At 44.1% G+C, this 20222-nt stretch overlaps 1 protein-coding gene across 1 annotated transcript; it reads right to left on the reverse strand.

The window, feature by feature from the left end:
* Positions 1 to 1336: 1336 nt before the first annotated feature.
* On the reverse strand, positions 1337 to 19490 carry taf2 (TAF2 RNA polymerase II, TATA box binding protein (TBP)-associated factor). Its single transcript, XM_040164078.2, has 27 exons — positions 18925 to 19490; positions 18699 to 18753; positions 18125 to 18285; positions 17535 to 17653; positions 17179 to 17320; positions 16683 to 16914; positions 15146 to 15330; positions 14939 to 15052; positions 13326 to 13425; positions 12758 to 12843; positions 12469 to 12604; positions 11679 to 11833; positions 11207 to 11321; positions 10788 to 10897; positions 10490 to 10555; positions 10222 to 10348; positions 9916 to 10041; positions 8390 to 8530; positions 8113 to 8223; positions 7631 to 7824; positions 6982 to 7121; positions 6626 to 6695; positions 6259 to 6398; positions 3627 to 3856; positions 2996 to 3160; positions 2711 to 2813; positions 1337 to 2597 (listed from the first exon to the last, which is right to left on the reverse strand). The coding sequence occupies exons 1-27, from the start codon at positions 18972 to 18974 to the stop codon at positions 2296 to 2298; spliced, it is 3675 nt and encodes a 1224-aa protein (XP_040020012.2). The 5' UTR covers positions 18975 to 19490; the 3' UTR covers positions 1337 to 2295.
* Between the last annotated feature and the right edge of the window lie 732 nt (positions 19491 to 20222).

Consider the following 20222-nt stretch of genomic DNA (forward strand, 5'->3'; position numbering starts at 1 on the left):
CTCTAGTCTCGGCTGGGATGCAGATGATTATTTCGTCCTTACTTTATTTGCATTTATTATCAATCTGCTCAAACCTGAAGATTGATTGACGTTGGCTGTTTACGAGGAACATATTTGTAAAAAATCCTTTATAAAATATAAAATATTTATGGTTATAAGACAACATGTTTATTAATATTAATTCATCTCACACGATCCTTGCCATTGATCAACAATTCTGGCTTTGTCAAAATAAACCTGCAATGCACTTCAGATGTGTAAAGAGTTTTCTATTGCCAAGAAACTTAAGTTTAAAGAAATAAGAGCACAATAAAGTGTCTTGTCTGATTTAAATATTAATATATGATTCTGATGTAATTATTCAAACGCCTGAAGTTTGGTAAATATCTGGTGCAGGTTGTTTGTTGGTTACACAAAGCCTAGAATTAATCAAGTATTCCCTCATTGTAGATTGATCCCGGTGTCATACACCCGTCCCGTGGGGATCCACTGGCTGTGTTGGATACTGCGGGCGCAAGTCAAAGAGCTTTGAGCGACTTAAGGAAGGAGCATCATGTGTTTCAGAAAAGCCCTCCACAGAATGGCCACAAAAGTCAGGGAAAAATTGACAGGATGGACCAATTTCAGAGGAGGGTTTGTGTGGAGAAACGCACCAAAAAGGGAGGTGGGGGATCGATTATCTCAATAAATTCAGTTTGAGATAATAGATCCTCCCGGAACTTCAATGATGGCACGATAATCTAGGAAGGAAACAGCGTGTAGTAGCAGTGCCAGGTTGGAATTCAGACCTAGAGCTTTGCTGTCTACAGGCCTTTTGCTCTGTTCCTGTAAGTCACTTGCTGAAAGAAATTATATTAGTATTGGTGTCTCCTTTAACCAAAAAATTTGGATTTAAATAGCTTAAAGGGATAGTCCACATGTTTGAAAAAGGGGTCGTAACAAGAACGTATAGATGAGTTTCCCAGTTTGGAGAAATAGATGCGAGTACCAGCCGTGGAGAAAATCAATTCAGTGCTTTGATGAAAAACTATATTAGCCGTCGCAAAGCTCACTCCAAAACAACAATAGGTAGGAGTTTAGGCTATATTGCAAATAATTTCTGACGAGGAACAGAACTAAAAGTGAAATAGATCTGTGCTCTTTTTAGAGCCTCCTCATACGGGAGTACAGATATACGGGTCATAAACCCATTTCCAAATACCCAAATTATTCCTTTAAGCGAAAAGAAGAAACCTCATTCTAACCAGACATAGATACAGAAAAAATAAAAAGACTGAACGTCATCCATGTACCTCAAAAGTTGCCACAACCCAGCTTTTGCCACAAAAACTACTAATAAAATTGCATCCAATTTATTTAAAAATAATTGAATCAACAATTGTTACAAAACAAATTACAGCATAGAAAATATCAGGGCCAAATTCCTAAGTTCCAAGGCTCCATAGGTTAAGCATCCTTAGATATCCATGAAGTCTGTGAATTCTACTTGACCTCTTGTTCCTCTACGTCTCCTGTCAGGACTGGTTTGTATCACAGACGTGCCGCCAATATTGTCTTTGAGCTTTCTATAAAGACGAATACGAAGAAGGGAATAAATGCTGACAGGGATTATTTCACCAATGTGAGACTTTGACTGTCTTTTGTCCATCGTATTTTGCCATTTCCAACGTTGACTTCTGCATGTTCCACTGTTTAAAACCATCTAATCAGTCCGAGGAAACAGTGCCAGAGTAAACTCCAAATGCCTATTTTTATGGAGCTGGATCTGTGTTTGTTAAAGACACCAGAGGCCCAGTCCAGGCACAATGGTCTAATCCACACCACAACACATCATGTTTCTGCCTGGGGGAGGAGGAGGGGGGGGGGGGGGGGGGGCTGAGGGTTTTGGCCTCTTTGTAAAGAGACGTTTGTGGCTGCATGCCTCAGACAGATTGGAAGCGGTGTCTAAAGTCCGCACACTTCTACAGAGAGAAGAGTTGCCTCTGGAGGGGTTAAATGACACTTTAGCCTCAGTTCAAACGTCTGTTCCCTCTCTCAAACCAGCACTGAGCGCCGCCTGAAATATATCTGAGGAACACGGCACTCGAAAGAGCATCGTTTATTTGAACACTTTGCCAAAATGACTCTTTTTGTGCGTTGATAGTACGGAGTAGGGAATGGAGAGATAAACTAAATGCCGTTTGGTTTCTATTTTGTGTCTCTGTGCTCACTAGAGACGTACGCCTGCTACTGCGGGACACATGTGACCAGTTACCCCTAACCCTCAACTGGAAGCCCAACTTTCCCCCTCATGTTTTAGTCGGACAGAGACGGCGAGCGCAGCGACCTGCCGCTGGCCGGGCTGTTGCTGTAGGCTTGGGAGTTGTCCCTCTCTCGGTCCTTCTCCTTGTCTTTGCTCTCGTGCTTGTGCTTGTGCTTGTGTTTGTGCTTGTGCTTCTTTTTCTTCTTCTTGTGCTCGTGGTGGTGGTGGTGGTGGTGGTGGTGCCCGTGCTCGCCGCCGTGTTTGGAGGACAGGGGCGTGGTCTCCTTCGGGAAGGACGGCACGGGCGTGGCGGGCATGGACAGCATCGACTGTTCGACTGACGGAGGCTCTTTACCTGAGAAGAGAAACCGGGCAGGTGTGTGTGTTACCGGGTTAGATTTGTTGTTCCGAATGATCTGTGTGTGTGTGTGTGTGTGTGTGTGTGTGTGTGTGTGTGTGTGCGCTCACCTGGCGTGGAGGGCCTCTCTAACAAATTCAGGTGATGGTGAATGAAGGCCTGACTGTCATGAACCGTCTCCATATCAATATCTTCATCTTCCATTGTGTTGAACTACAACAAACCGCAGCTACACGTTAACACCAGAGAACGCGTTGACAGCAAAAACAGATCATCAGAACTCCGATACGTCTTTTTAGCTGCAGAGACGTTGCTGGAACTGAACAAAGCGGACTTAAGATGTATATGAATGAGTATTTAGCCTCAATCCAACAAAAAGACAGAAAGTGCGTTACCCTGATCTTGAAGCGCCCTCCTCGCGCATCATCTTCCTGTTGCTGCAGTATCTGCCCCGGCTCGGGAGGGGAGCCCAGAGGGGTCTCAGCCTTCCTCTTCAGGCTCAGAGGGGGCTGCCCCACCCCACACACCCCCAGTGAGATGGGATCTGGCTCTTCATCCACCTGGCAGACACAAAGACACTTAAATATGTAGTGAAATGGCCTTTTCCTTCATTTTTAAAGTCTCTCAACTGTTTACACTTTTGTTTGGTGGAAAAGTACCTCCCTCCCTTTACTGCTTCCATGTGAGATTATTCTGGTAATACTGATCCTACCAGCAGTCAGACTGATTGGAAGTGTGCACAACAGTGATGCAATGGGTAAGAGGTGCAGCCAAATCCAGTTGGCAGCACTACAGTACCCATAATTACACAGATCCAACCTAAGATAAGTGTTTTGATGTTTGATGAATGTTGTTTTGTAGTTACAACATTTGTTATGTTGCATTAATAAATCAGAAAGACATTCAAAACAGACCACCAAGCAACTGATTACATCACCAACAGCATAAAACCCAATGGAGCTGCTGCTACGCCAAGAAACAACTTCTGCTCTACTTTAGTGCATTTAATGTTAACACGGCACTTACAGCCGAGTAGCTCATGCCCACGCCATGGATGCCTATGCTGGCGGGCGTGTCCATGACGGGACCGACCCCCAGCTCGGGCTTGATGGTGGGGTTCAGCACAGCTTTCTTCTCCTTCAGGTTGAGCACGAGGCCCAGCTCGGGCAGGGGGAGGCATGAGGGTCGGGTCAATCCAAACAAGGCGTAGTAGAGGTTCACGGCGTCACAGCGCAGCCGCCAGTCGTGGGAGGTCCCTGAGAAAAAAGGGTCAAGGGTCAAGTGGAGGCAATGGGATGGAAAACAATAGGCCAGTTTGGTGGACTGTGGACCCTTCGCGCACAGAGTCGTGGTGCAAACGTCACAGTGTACCCCAGACAATAATCCCGAGCGCAATGTTATTCAACCACACAAATTATTCAATCAGTCCTACCGACACAATGTGGACCAAATACAAGATGATTGTCTCTCAGCGACATGTGGGCCCATTTTCCCTCTACGAGCTATGAGTCATTGGAGCAGCGGTGTGTTTGGAATGAAAAACTCATTTTGTCAAAGACAACAATCCAATGGCCGTGCAGGCGCCCAGCGTGGTGGTGTGTGTGTGTGTGTGTGAGGGGGGGCTGTGGGTTTGGAAGAAGGTTTTAACAGCATCAGAACGCACACAGAGTTTGTGTTCTTTCCGCTGTGGCCTTCGGGCAGTGAAACATGTGTGTGCGTCACCACGGGGGGCTGTGGGCTGAAGCGGGATTGGGAGACCAACCAACACATTTCCCCAAGATAATATTATAGGTGACCACACTCTGGTCACTGTGCAGTTAAGCGGTCCAGCAGCCACCCGCAATGACAAACTAAAGTTCACCGGAAATAATGATCATTAATACCTCATGTTGTCCTTCAAGCTTGCACCTTAATAAATTAGACAATAGGAGCCAATAAGAGCCCAGTGTCCTTCAGGAGTATAGAAATTTGAACCAATGCTTCTATATAAGATTTTGAGTCGGTGTGTATTTGCATTGGCACAGTGAGCCGCTATCGCCCGGCTGGCTCGGACTCATAGGACCCCCTGGAAGAGAGAAACATAATGAAACCCGAGGACACAATAGCAAGCAGACCCCGTCCAAGGCGGAGGCACATCAAAAAGTAGACCTAAACCTTCGACCAGACAATGTTGAAGGAAAAACACAGGGGGCTGCATACTGAACACTGAAGCCATTCCTTCCATGTAGAGCCTGCCAGTCTCATCAGCCCCGACATACTGACAGTGGTTAGCTTGCACTGAGCCTCGTTGTCCAACATCCCACCGATGACAACGAACAAGGAGTTCAGCGGCGCCAGAATCAACCGCTGCCCATGAGACTATAACCCTAGAATACTACTCGTTTAAAGAAAAGAAAACGGCTGCAAGAAGTCGATTTCTACAGAGACCTGACATGCAGACCTTTTCTATTGTGACCATAGACTGCGTTATAGTCACTGTGATGGCACCCACTGGTTTGTGTGCAATACTTTTGTTGCCGTAGTCCTATTTTTGCCATAGTCGTCTTGTTTTTTTTAGGAACAAGGCAGAGTGGAGCAAAACACAACCGTATGCCGAAGACATATTTAGGTGACTAAACCGGAAACACGCTGTGAAAGATGAAACTAAAAAGTTGTAAGACAAAAACGCAGAAAATACCAAGACCGTTCAATCAAACAGAGGTGCCGTTTTATGTGACAGTAAAATATATTTACACCACATAATCTGGATTAAAAAGCAGTGTTCCTGTGAAGAGCTGAATGAAGGAGGTTTACCATCTATCCGCTTGGATAGACCGAAAAAAGGAATATCTTTGTGTTGTGGAGCGTGTACTCATTGCAGGAAGTGGCTGCAAGTGAATGTACTGCAACGTATCTGGACCTGAGCAAGAGGAACTGAGGCTGGATCAACACTTTCTAGCACATGATGAACCGCCCCAACGGTCTGGAAAAGAGCTGATTGAGGCACACAAGTGATTCAGAGGACAACGACGACAAAGTTCAAACGCGGTTTGAGTTGAGGAACAGTGTAGCAGTCTGTCAGAGGTCTGTCCAGGCGTACACATGTGGGAAGGGAAACTTCTTTAACTCTGCCTTTGTCCATCTGAATGACAGAAAGACGTCTGTTATCACCACCCATCAGAGGACATATGTAGCCTGGTCGTTTATAGGCTCACTGTAGAGGGGCTGTGCTTGGGATGGATGCTGTGAACAACCAAAACAAAGACACAGGAACCCTGTAGGACTCAACCTGCTGCCTGATTACTCATTATGAATGAAGCCGCAAAGACATTCCATCCAGTCCTCGTGACAGTGATGAGACAATACTTTCTGAAGCTGCTGTTGTGTCTGAAAACATCCACACAGGACCAGCAGGTTGTGAATCTGGCAGGAAGGAGGAAAGATGGACACAGACAGGAAGTGCCTTTTTGTTTTTGATGGCACAGCGTGTTCACAACATTCCTGACACACAAAATGACTGCTCTTCTTTTCAATGGAGGTCTGTTGGCTTTGGCAACCGTAGAGGCTACAACGGCTCCCCCGTTAGAAAGGGCTGTCCGAGGTTTGAACAGAGGATTGAACATCCTGTCGGGTGCACAGGTATGTGTGTGTGTGTCTCACGTGTCTCTGTCTGTCTCACCTGAGTTCATAAGTTTCCAGAGTTGGTCGACCAGAGCTTCATTACACAGAGCCGAGTCGGTTGTCTTGGTGAAAGGTGGAGCCGGGTCGGTTGTCTTGGTGAAAGGTGGATTCTTACAGAGCATACCCAGGATCTTATGTCTGATGGGACATAAATAAGAAAGGCAGACAGGAAAATGAAAGTCCTGTTGGCTCGTTAGTCCGTCCCACAAAGACATCCTGTCCTACACCAACTTTAATACTTCAGGCAAAGCTGATGTGAAGCTTTAGCAAACGCCATCATTCTCCACACTAACAGCAGTCAGAACATCTGCATTGTGGTTTCAGGAGCCATAATGTGCGTTGAATGAGAGCTTGAGTGAGCTGACCTGACATAATGAGCTGGGTCATTCTGGGCCATTTCAAGCAGCCACTGCAGATCCACTGAGCTTCTTTCAACTACGGGGGAAAAAAGAGATGCATGACATAACGAACATAACAAATACTGAGTGCGGAGACGGGCCGAGGGCCTCCTGGTCCTAAGCGCTTCACAAACCATTTCAACCAACATAAGGGTCACACATCCTTCAGTCGCACACAAATTCATTTGGATTCTTTTGGTTCTCAATTCTCAACGACTCCGAGAGCAAAATGTCCAAGTTATTGAAAGAATATAAATGCTGCCTGTCACATAAATCAAATTGGCAGGCTGAGGTGAGCTGCCTTTCTATTTCTGATACTATACCTCTGGTATAGTCCACCAGGGCCTCCAGTGCGGCGACGCGAACGTCTACAAAGTGTCCGTACTTGGCGTAGGACTTGAAGAGTGACGCGTCACTGGGAATGTGACCGTTCTTCTGAAGCTGGCGGATCGCGCTCAGACAACTGCAGAGAGGGAAGAAAAATTGCCCCCCAAAAATGTCAAATGAAAACTATGGTGCCTTCAACACAAAAATATATATTCCTAAGGAATGTTTACCAGCATGGAAACGTAATATATGATACATAGAAGAGAAATTATTATTAAATAATATATGATTATTATTATTATTAATTAATACATTATAACATTTTTGTCATAAATCTACTCTTTTACGACTTGTATGCAACAGTATATTACTTGTAGTATAACAGGAGACAACTTTTATGACATTTTTAACATAAGAATTAAATACGGAAATGTTTTCCCAAACTATTATAACCCTTAAAAAAATGTGTGACTTTGTCCCATTTTGGTCCAACTATTGTGACAGGATGGTACGGCCTTTAATCCTAACTTCCATACGGAGTGTCTGCTTGGGTTTGAGATAAGATCCCTTTCTGATACTCGGCCTACAGCAATAAAGAGTAATGTACCAACTTAACGGACCAACGGAAACTAGTGCATTCTTAACCTGACAGTGATGGTGTTTCTGAAGCTCGGCAGCAGTTTCTCCATGTTGAGGAAGCGCGTGATCTCCTCCAGGATGAGACGGACGTCAGCGTTCAAATTGTCCACGGTGCGCACCTCGTTGGTGATGCTGATGGCCGGGGTCAGAGAGTTGGTCAGAGCTTCGATCAGCTCTGCACGGTAGTAGTTATCTGAAAACTGGAGACAGAGGGAAGGAGGCGGTGTTGATGGGCCATTAATATGCTACGGTTTTAGGATTTTAATAAAGACAATTACTTGATAATTGTCACAAAAACACAACAGCTAAACTTAGCACTTATGAATAACTTATAATATAAAAGACACCCCCCCCCATCCCCCGCCACACACTGGTATTATTGGTTGGTGATTTGTATATGTTCATACAAAGAAATAGATTTGTTTTGTAAGAGTTCTGTTCAGTATTTCTTGTGAGACAATGTGAACAGGCATGTGATTTTGCTTTACTTTGTTTTTCCTGTTGTCGTTATACTTGATGAGATCAAGGATGAAGTTGAGGACGTCTTTGGGACAAAGGTTCTGCACGTCTCTTAGCAGCGCCATGGCAACAGGCATCGTCTGACATGGGAAAAAAAAAGACAGAACAGTCATCCTGAGGACAATATTACTACAGAAAAGATGGACAATATACTTCAGTACTGAGTATACTCAGTGTAGCAATGACCTTGTAGGACGAGGGATTGCTGCCAAAATATGCTGAAAAATGAACGTTGATTGCCGGTACCTTTTGCAGGAAGTAGCTTTGGAAGCTCAGGAAGTGGTTGGTCTTCACGATGTTCGGGCAGCTCTTACAGCAAAACATTCGAGTAAACAGGGACTTCATCGCTGGCGGACCCTGCCACGTGCTCACCATGGCATTGGCTATCTGCGAGGTTTCCACGCACAGACACACACGAGAGAGAAGAGAAGAACACAATTCTGCTTTAGCCAATTACTTCAGCTCAGCTCTGTTTAAAGCTGCCACATAGAGGCAGCAACTAAGTCAAAATAATGGCCAAATTTAACATTTTCAGAAAAGTTTGTGGAGAGGAAATGTCAAGGACATATAATCTGCTCTCTGAGGAGCAGTGGTGGTTATTTGGGCACATGAATGACAAGTCGAGTATGTTGTGACTGTTATAATGTCCTTACTGTCTAAAGGTCAAAGGCAGATTTACATATGAGCAGCTTTCCACGGGCACGAAGACCAGCGGCTCCGGTGTTTTTTTGGTTCCAACAGGATATTGTGGAATTTATGTTAATGTGGTAATATGGGACTACGGGTCACTGACACGGGACGTTGTCATTCAGTAAGGTAAATAAAGGGAGGGGCATGGCCGCCGGAATGTTTTTGTATGAAGTGTGTGCACACATTCACAGACACATCTGTTTTTTTTTGTGCGATTAATGTGCATTTGTCCGTTTTTACAAAGGCCATATGCAGACCTACCAATAACATGCAAGTAAATGCCATTACAATCAACCAAAATGCAGCCAAGTCCATCTGAGGTGAGTCATAACTCACTTTGTGGTCAGTGCGGGTATGTGTGCGAGCTTGTGTGCCGTATATACCAGAGGCCATTATGATGGGAGTCTGCTGGGGGGTTCTTTGCCAAATACAGCCCCATAATGAAAGAGACGAAGTGCTGCAATTTCAACCTCCACTCAGTTCATCATGTTGTGAAAATATTGGTTCAGGTGGAACCCGAATCGCAGAAATCCAGTGGGGTTAAAGCTGGAAGAGACCAAATCCAGAGAATGTCCTGCAGCCACGGAACAGGATTATTGAGTCCAACGAGCAGCAAGGGTTAAACCGGTGGGTGGTACATTCGTGGCTTTTTTTTTTACAAAAATGTAATCATAGAGGAAGATGACGCTGCCATCTTCCATTAGAAATGACAAGTTGCTCGATCCGAAGTGTCGACATTATGAATGAAACCGTAGCGCTTTCAACAATTGAGTACAAAGAAACGTTTCATGAAATATGCAAAAGATGAAAAGTCAAAATGAAGTTGTGCGAGAGGGTTGAGTCTTTAGGTCGCGGCCTCTCAATAACCATATTGATTTGGGCCCCCGACACAGAGAAGGCTTCACTGAACCAGTCCCTTCAAACTGCCCCCACACACTCAACAAGTAACACAGCCCCCTGCAGTCAGAGAAGAATGGATTGTGCGATACAAACCCTATAGTTGATAAAGTGGGTACGTCACACATCCCTGATTATGTTGCTGGAGTACAGAAACACACAGATACACGCTGACTGACACGTACCTTGGCCAAACAGAAGCAGGCCTGCATGCGGACTTTGTAGAAACACTGTTCCTGCTCTAGGATGTCCGTCAGAGCGAGCCTGGAGGCCGCGGTGGGAAACTTTTCCAATGCTGAGATGGACTCCTCCTAGCAGAGCGATAAAGCCACAAAATCCTTTTAAATCTCTTAATCAATCTTATAACACGTGACCGTTCAATATTGAAAAAACTCCTTCTCCAGGATGTCTAATCAGATTGATGGCAGATGATTTAGAAATGCAAAAAAAAAAAGCCAGTGCGGAGAGCTGCACTCGTGCCTTCAGCCCACCTGTGCAACTACATCCCTCTCGTAGCGAAGCTGATACTGCCACATGAAGTCAGCCTGCTCAAACTCCACCTTCCTCAGAATGGACATGTCTGGGTCGATGCGGATCCACAGGAGGGGAGAGTCCGCACTGCAGACAGCAGGCCGACAAAGTTAAAGCGAAAAGGGAAGTACCTAAACTCACGCAGGTCTTACCTAGCTCAAAACAATACCCTCATAGGACAGCAACTAAACTCAAACATAAAATGCCAAATAGTGAGTGGTGTCTTACTCCATGGCAGATAAATCCATGTCGACTTCCTCTCCGTTCATCAGAGGGATCTTCTTTTTCTTGTTTCTGGAAGAGGAAACCAACAGAACGACCAGTCAACAGAAAACTAAGACTAACATGGGACACATTATTTTTCTATTTTCTATTATTGATATTTCGTTTTCTCTTGAAACAACAGTGCTAACCGCCACACCAGAGATATACGACATCTATTGTATCTATTGTCAATATTATAACATTACTACTATAACTCCTCATCTTAAATCAAGAGGGCATGAGCCGTGTGCTGTGGAGGTACCGTCTGCTCTTGGAGTGACAGGGGATGTCGTGTTTCAGACTGTTCTCCTCGATCTGCAACGTGTGGTTGAAGGATCCATCCAGCTCCTGCACCGTCACTTTGATGGGACCCTGCAGGGACACACACACACACACACACACACACACACACTCTTATTTCACAGTAATAATACGCCACACCATAAATTAGGTACCTGGCACTTCTAGCTCCTTATAAACATTCTGTAACATGAGATGCTCGATTCATTTATCCAATCAGTTTTTAAACAGCCTTTCGTTGTGAAGAAATATTCCCTGTTCAACCACGACGGGATCGTTTGAGAAAAGAAAAGCACGTCAGTTGGAAACTTCTACGAATCGACTTTAATTTGCTTGAGACACAGACACATTCACTCCACATGTTCAGTATCTCACGCTCACCACATATTTCTGAGTCCCAGATGACGTGTAGTCCTGTCGGATCTCCAGCTCCAACACGTTCCTCTTCCTATTGAAGGCAAAGCTGCCAAAGAACTTCACCACAGCGCTTTGATCTCTGAGTGCAAACAGTTAACCAAGATAACAAAGAGAGGCTGGAAAATGAAGAAATTATGAGAACAGCCAGCAAGACATATTGATAATATTGCAGCGATAGTCTACAAAGCGGTAGTCCGTTTATTTATTCAATTCAAGAGAAAAGGTTTAACTTTTTTTAACAACCTTTAATTGCATTTCATAACTATATCTCTATTTCTTATCAAAGGCCTGAAACCCACCAACTGGTGTATTTTGGAAGGTGGTTTAAGGTCTGGCATTTAACCTGGAATGCTCCTGAGCGTCATACAGTGCAGCCTGATTATTATGAATCATTGCATTTGCTTGCAAACAGAACTGGATTGCAGATAAAGGATACACCCATTGTTTGATCAGAGGGCCGATGTCTTTGCCTGAGACATTGGAGATGGATTTAAGAAAGGCGTGAGTAGAGAGAAGCATCTGGCTCCACATGTGACTCTGGTACTTCTGGGACGAGGCCGTGCTGGCCAGGCTGAGAAGCTTGTTGAAAACCTTCAGGAGAGCAACAAAAAAAACAAGAACTCAATACAAACCGTACCCGCTTTCTGTTTGGAGTCAAAGAGATAGTTGTTTAGATGCTTTAATGTGAGGTTACGAGTACGTCTCTATAGTCAGTGTATTTTCTACTGTGGATGGCGGTAAGTGGTTTGGAGAAGCAGAACACAGGAGGAAAGCAGGTTATTGCTTTGGTCCTAAAATGAAATCACTTAGAACATATTCATATTGCGTGAGACGGCTATACGGGAAACTGAAGCAATCGCAGAAGCCACCAAACTCGAAAGAACCCTGTAATTTGAACACAAGAGGTCTGGTCCACTGCTGCCTCCATCAATGAGTCTGTTTGTGTCATTATGTGACTTTAGCTAGTTCGGATTCACCAAAGTCACACAAAGACCTTTTGCTGCTGCCCCCGTTTACATCGGTACATTGCATTGCTCCTGTGCTGCTCCTCACGTCGGTTTCTCTAAACTGGAGGCGAGCCGACCGTCATCTACTGTAGGTGAGACACTACTATGGATGAGTGTCTCATAGGAGCTAACATCAAAACATTACAACAAACCCTTTAACAAATTCTTTCTGAGACTATTACAAAGGCAGAGGACAAGAAAAGGCCAGTTGTGTCCCACCTGCAACATGAACTCCATGCTGATCCTGTTCTCTATCAGCCTCATCACCAGGTGGGCCTTACACTGGAACATCTTGTAGTACTCCCAGGACAAAGTGTGAGGGTGCTTGATGGAGAAGTGAAGGTGGGGAGTTGGGCTGTTGGGGGGAAAAAAAGGTTCGGTTCAGTGCGTTATGTAATTATAATCCGTAAGACTTGTTACCTACACTTCTAATCTTCAAATCAATAACTGCAATCGATGCGAAGGGCTTTAATTTAAAATTATTAGTATTTTAAATGGAATGTGTTACTTGTCCTTCTCTTTGCCTCCACTGAAGGTCGGGTGCAACAGAACTCCTCCCATCTTTAGTTCATATTCCACAATCTTGTCCAACTCCTGGCAAAAACAAAACAACAACATTTAAAACTAGATTCATGGATTGAAATGATGCTTATTGAAGTACTAGTGTGTAGAATGCTGGGGGCACCTATTAGCAGATATGGAATAAAATGCTCATAACTATGTGTCCATTATAATCATCTGGAATTAAGAATTCTTGTGTTATCATTAGTAAAACGAGTCCCCACCTACCAAGACGATATACAGTGTAATTAAAAACTTTCTGTAAATTCACACATGAGAAGATTCAACTTTGCTTTGTTACCAGAAGAGTTATTTTTGCACATTGGATGTTAATTTTACACGTATGTGACACTGGCGACACAGGCTCTAGAGAGCCCACCGTACCACTCGGACAGTCCGAGTCCAAATATTTAGGAAAAGAACCTCTGAGCAGTGCTGCGGGAGTTGGGCTTCTATTGCAGCCTCTACGGACCAAATCCCTAAAGAAACCATTGAAGAGTTACGCCGGCCGTTACCTCTTTGATCCAGTGGCGGTACTCATTGACTCCAAAGGTCTTCTTCAGGTACAGGCCGTAGATGTATCCGGAGATTCCTTTCAACACCCACTCATCGGCCCTTCAGAGGTAACAACGCGTCAAGTCACTGCAGTACGGAATTCAAATCATTTAATGAAGGATCAGTTCCCTTCATGGTTCACACGTTTACGCCCAACGCCAACGAATTGCAGTTTATTTAGACCATTTTAAAGGGAGTTAACTTCAATGTGGCAATCACTCAAGTTATAAAAGTTCCTCTTCTCAGCATGTGACAGATGTCAACCAAGAAGGATGAAGCTACGTAACAACTGGGGCAGAATAAACAGGAAGGAAGTGTTAGGCGACACCATGAGACCCACTTTGAGCCCCTCCACACGTCATCACGGGCCCATTGTGAATTTATTTAGTCCTTGATTTTTGCTTTTTATTTTTCATTCCACTGTCTCTCACTCTCACCAATTTCATGTGACAACAGGCAACAAATATGATGAATGAATTCTGAATTTAATATTTAATAAAGCCTTTTTGAAAGGTATGCTTTAAAAACTGACCTCAAACATGATGAAGACAACGTGGCTAATTTTCTAATACAAGGTCTGGTGCTCCTCAGATCACAGCCCGTCTCTCACCACATGGGCCTCCTCGTGCCTTCTCTTCTATGTCTGGCGGGCTACTGAGCTCGGCCTGTTTTCAATTACACGCCTCAGCTAATTGCTTTCAGGCAGCGCCACGCTTTGCTTGAATCAAAGAGATCCGACTCCCCCGAGGTCTTCTGTTGCACGACAGCAGCCGGCTCGCCAACACGAGACAGTCAAGGCCGCACACGTGATGGGTGTTCAGAGGTCGTGTGAGGCGGAACAGTGAGAAGACACACGTCGAGCACTTCTCTCCACGCAGCGTGTTAGGGCGCTATTACAACGCGAGTTTGTCTCAATCAAACTTTTGTGAAGTTCGTTTAGACAGAAACGATCGCAGTAATTGTGCGCAAACGGGAACCACAACAAATGGTACAAGACCACTGGCGAAGACAATCTCAGAATGTCTCTAAGCAAGAGAGTATGCCGAATAAAGCCACAATTATTGGACATTAAGGCAGTCCTTCGAGATTCGCTCGCACATCGGATCATTGCCCAGTTGAGGTGACCAACTTCAACACCAATATTCAGGGTTGGGCGATGCAACAGCACATTAAGTAGAGTGAGGACGGAGGGGGGGGGGAGTACAGAGGAGAAACCGAAACCAGGATAAACTCCTTTTTACTTTTATTGACAGTGTTGTGTCAACTTTTTAAGATGACAAAATCCTGCAGGAAAAGTCTGTGCACTACTTTCAACACACCAACTGTTCTCAGGAACCTGAAAGAGATTTGCTTTAAACATTTCCATTTTGAGCAAATGGAAGAAGAGAAATAGGTGCAATTACTCTCCACTGGACTTTGTAGAGTTGGGTTTTAATATTTTGTCACACTTTAAATTCCAATATCAGAAGAAGCGATTTACAAAAGCCTACTTCAGACTTATATGAAAGATCAATTGGAGACCTTTAAACACAAACTAAGGCCTTTTCAAATCCAATACTGTGTTGATCCTCACCATGACATCCTGGAGATGAAACAGCCAAAGAACTGCTGGGCCAAAGCTTGGGCCAGACAGCGGCGGGTCAGCGGGGTCTGGTCTATGATCATAGCGCTGTGGAGCAGGTTGGTACTAAAAACAGAGCCGACAACTCAAGGTCAGCCACAGTGAGATGAATAAACCCACCAAGATTGGTAACCGATCCGCACTCAATGTAATGCTTACCTAAAGATGCTCATGGAAGCATAGGAGGACACTTGCACATAGGCCTCGTCCACAAACACCGTCTTGAAGCAGGCGTAAGGGTAGCGGCATGTCAGAATCTCCTCGTAGAACTCAAAGATCTCATGCAGGTACGACATGGAGTGTTTGAGCAGTGGCAGCAGCTGTGGCAGGCAGAAGTGGGTCACCTGCGAGAGGATGATGTAAAATATATCTAAACGGGGCATTCTTAAATGGTCCGAACAAGCAAGAGCAAAGAGTTGAACCCCAATGGCTGCACTTATTGTTAGAAACGAACACCGTTAGAAACTAGCTCTATGCTGAGCACACTGGTACAGTGCCTGTACTTACTACCAGCAAATTACACAGAGTGTCCATACACTAGGCACTGAATTTGGTTAATCTCAAACACTTCTGATTGTTTGGTGACATCTAGTGGTCGCTGTGCAGATTCACCATAGCATTTTTTTCTAACTTAAGATGTGTATGTTTAGATATTTGTCAGCAGAAACTTGCTCTACATTTCTAAGAATGGGGTTTGAAATGTAACCTGTTTGTTTCTCCCTCATCCTGCTCCTCCTGACCAGATGAGGCAGATTTGTAATGTGTCAAATCTGCCGGAGAAGATATAGTTAATTCTCTTACTTCTGTTCAACTGTGACTTCAAACACATCAACATTTAAGTGGTGCTGAAGTGGTTTTGAGACATGTTTTGAGAAAAGGGATCTCCCCATGCTTCCACAAATGCTTTGTCTGATTTGCTCCTGTGTTGAGCTTTGTCTTGAGGTTCAACTGCACAGTAAGAAGAGATGAGATCAACAGATGTGTTGTCACACCCCCTGAAAATGGCAATGGATCCCTCTTCTGCACCCTCACATCTTGTCTCAAGACTTTTTTCATCTTCAAGCAGACAGCCAGCCAAGTGAGTGTTCCTGTAGAGTAAATCTGTCACTGAAAAACACGTTGTCCACAAATACTGTGTGGAATTTCACACAGCTTCACCTCTCATGCCAAGTCAGATTTTTTTCCCAGCGGCCCCTTCAATGACCAGAAAAACACAAGCGCAACGGCCCCAAATGTTCCACCCCAAGGACGGGGCTTGCTCTTGACCTGCGGGCCTTATTTGGCTGCCAGTCCCTCTGAGTGACACCATCTGCTCATCGATAAGAGTTGTGCTCTTCTGGGGTGAACTTTTGCAATGCATTACAATGTTCCAATGCTTATCCTCGTTTTGCCTGTTTGATAAAGTGAAGTGAAGAGATACCAGCCGGATCTGACAACAGTTGCGTGACGTGTTGTCAGCCACCTCGTGTCATTTTCTCCAGGGCGATGCCAATCAATATTTCCAGCTACATAACAGTGGTGTTAACATTTCTGTGATGTGCAGATATTTGTACACTTTACATGTCTGCATTAGGTACTAATACAGTGATCTAAATCACTTGATTCATTACAATCCGAAACTACCCAGAACATTTAAAGGACGTGTGACACCTGTGAGCCTTCATACACATCCATCACTTGTTCACTGCAGACCCACCTCATGCATGTAGGGATCAACCAGGATTTCAAAGGGCCCCACTGCCAGGGAGATGTTGGGGGCCGCGGTAGGGATGGGGAGGACATAGTGGAAAGTCTTCTTCCTCATGTCATGGGTGTAGATGGTCTCGACCAGGTCTCCACACGACACAGCCACCATTGAAGCATCCACGGTGAACTCCAGCTTCCACGTGCACAGCTCTGAGTAGGAGTCCACACACGGGAACCAGAATCTGGAGACGACATTATGATGAGCTTTGAGCGCATGCTCGGAAATAAATCCACCAACCGGCTTCTATTATGGGCTTCGATGGTAGACACAACCGTCAATTATTAAACGAGACAGAGGTCAAGATTGTAGGTCCAAACTGTCCAAAGAGAAAGGCAGGGAAGATACGGAGCACAGAGTGGTTGCATTACACACTGCCGGGATTTATTATAATGTAAATAAAGGCATGTCGTGATTTGACTGTCATGATTAAAAACTGCTTCTAGACCTGGTGGAGTTCTGGTATCCAAAGGAGAACACATGAGCGCCTCTCTCTGCCATGCTGCCTTCCACATCAGGCACAACGAAGTGGAGACCTCCTTTCGGCTGGTCCAGGGAAAACTCTATGTACACCTTTAAGACTTTCAAATCTGGAGAGACAAAAACACAGATATTTCTATGTATCATTTCCTTTTCGGTTAACAATCTCAAATCATTTTAATTTGGCCTTTAATTTCTTATAAAAAACCTGGTAGGCGACAGTATGTTATATGTGTGTTTGTTTGGCAAAAGTAAAACGTCAGAATTCTGTTTTGCTTTTTTACCAGGTAACTGATCCAAAACTAGGGTAGTTTTTTCACTTACCATCTCCTTGTTTCCAGAGTTCAGAAGGAACTTTGATGACCAGCTCCCCGTGTCCTGCATCGGGGTCTACAGCACTCACTGCTGCTGTGTAGGCGCTGGAGAAATAGTTGAGATTCCTCCTACGGAGGCAAACAAAAAATGTGCGCATTTATTATAGAATAATTCAAACACACCAGAGGTTTTCAATTTAACTTTAACCATGCAGCGTTGCATTAGAAGAGACAATGATAGTAATATTGGCCAGTGTGAGGCCATGTTTCTGACTCCTATTCATTACAATCTGACCCAACACACATGGAAACCATTGCCCATAGTCGGATTTAAACTGACCGCTAATATGATCCTGAACATAACCCGTTTAGGAGGCAGCGTCATTCGTTTTGAGGAGCTATGATAGATAACCTATAGTTTATTCACAGGTAAGAGAAATTGGAGAAGGATAAAATGATTTCCAAAGATAATACGACAGTTGGTCAATGGATTCCAATGAAAAGTAGGAACCCTGTTGAACCCTACGAAACGAATTACAAGCCATTGTATTCAGAACTCGGGCACAATACGAGCACTGAAACGTGCACCGACATACTCACTGCTTGGACTCGTGGTGGCACACCTCCAGGGTGGGGTCGTTGTAAATGAATGGGGCTTCGAGTTCATTGACTCGGACCCTGTAGATGCGGCACTGTTTACTGTTAAGCTTGATCCTGTTCAGGTTGACCACTGTGGGGAAGATGGTCAGCTCAACAAAGCCCTAAAGGAGGCAAGAGAGCAGGACAAGCGCTGTCCATGTGAACCAAACAAATCCTCCAACATGTACCGCATGAAAGGGTTTGTTCACCCCAAAAGTGTTCCAACACACAGTATCTGCGCTGGTTTTCTCACAGCAGCAAAGTCTCTCCATGAACTGGAAGTAATAGGAAGCTACACAATATATAACCAATACAAATTCTGAATATATAGACTATACTTAACAAAAAGAGTATACTTAACAAAAAGAGTAACAAGTTTGTAATAGTCATTTCTGTAGTTGCAGTTATATTGGAATGAGTGTTAACAGAAGTAGCATTAGGTTTGACACAAGGAGGGAAGACTACATCTTCAAGCAGTTATGTCTTACAAACAGCCTTAATATTACACGTTATTATTAATAACTTCTGTACTCACAATGACAGACTTCCTCTGGAAGTTGATGTTGTTGATGCACACCACCTGGTGGGTCGTAAAAGCAACAAAAGAAAAACAATGTCAAAATGTGCTGTGAACTCTACCAGATATCACATTTCAAATCAACAAGCACAGAAGAGTTTGTACTTAAAGTAACTTAGCGCCAAACAACGCGTCCATTTAACGGCACTGCAAATCATTTCAACACTTTACAACGAATACTTATAATTTAAAGGGGCGAGGGCTCTCAAATCCCTTATCCTTCTTCCTGTTCATCCTCGGTGCTTGTTGTTGCTTCTTTACTCCAGTTTCAACATGGCAGAAGTCTGCTTCCCTCCCAGCAGCGCGTCGGACACACGTTCATTTGCCAGTTCAAGACTCAGCAAAAAAGTTCATAGCAAAAGGCAGCATAACGAATGTAAAGCGAAAAACAACAATACACGTTAGCGATACTTGACTTTTACGGTATAACAATGCATCCACCGGCACTCAACCGACACCAACGTCTGTCTAATGCCTGCTTTATACAACGTTACTGACTGTTTCACCCGGAGGTTGCTCGGCGGTGTTTTTGTTGCCGACACAATGGACTCTTCCGTAAATATAAGTCAGGCATTACTTGCTCTCGGCATTGTATTCATACGAAACGAAATGAAATGATAATGTCCAGATAATGATTGCTGCAGTCGGTGGGGATCACAAATCATCCAAATATCCCGTCACTATCCGGCTGCTGATGGAATTGTGTTCGCGGATCCTCCGTGTGCAGCCATTTTGTTGGTAACCTTTGACCTCCCGCGTAAAATGAAAAACAACAAATATATTTTTTTTATATTGACAGAATCAACGGCCTTAATCTACAGCAAACCAATAATAATAGATGATTGTAATTGTTTCTAAAAAAAAAAAAAAAATGTATGAACTGTATAAATGGTCGGTGGGCGGGGCGTAACCTGCCTGCCCACCGACACGCGTACGAGCTTCGCGGAAGCGCGCACAATGCAGCTTCGCGTAGCGACGGCGAGAGACGGAGCTCTGCCATGGCGACGCTACAAACAATGTCTAAAGCACAACTAAAACACAACCCCACGGTTATATTTCGATTCTAACACTGTTTAATAATCTATTTTCGGCCTGGCTTGTTGCTTTTACTTTTTTAGATTTTATTTATTCACAGATTGCTACAAATACTATTTGTGTTAGTTTTTATGTAATTGGTAAAAAATATGGCAAACAAAGATGACGCCACATGTGTGTTCAGAAGCATTAATGATTAAAGATGGGAAAAAACAAATTGATAAATGATATCAAATGATATACATGATTGATATAATGATATTTAGGACATTAGCATACGAAGGGGTCATAATATCAACTTTGAGATTCTGACATACAGGACTCAACGCAACGCTGTATTTAATGGCATAAAGGAGTCAGATAAGTGCACTATGTGTAAAGAGACAACTCAGAGATGTACAAAGTGGAGTTGGGAGGAAGTTCTGACTGCGGACGAAGAATGATGCG

The sequence above is a fragment of the Gasterosteus aculeatus genome, chromosome 20, assembly GCF_964276395.1.
Source record: "Gasterosteus aculeatus chromosome 20, fGasAcu3.hap1.1, whole genome shotgun sequence".
In the NCBI taxonomy this organism is placed as follows: Eukaryota; Metazoa; Chordata; class Actinopteri; order Perciformes; family Gasterosteidae; genus Gasterosteus; species Gasterosteus aculeatus.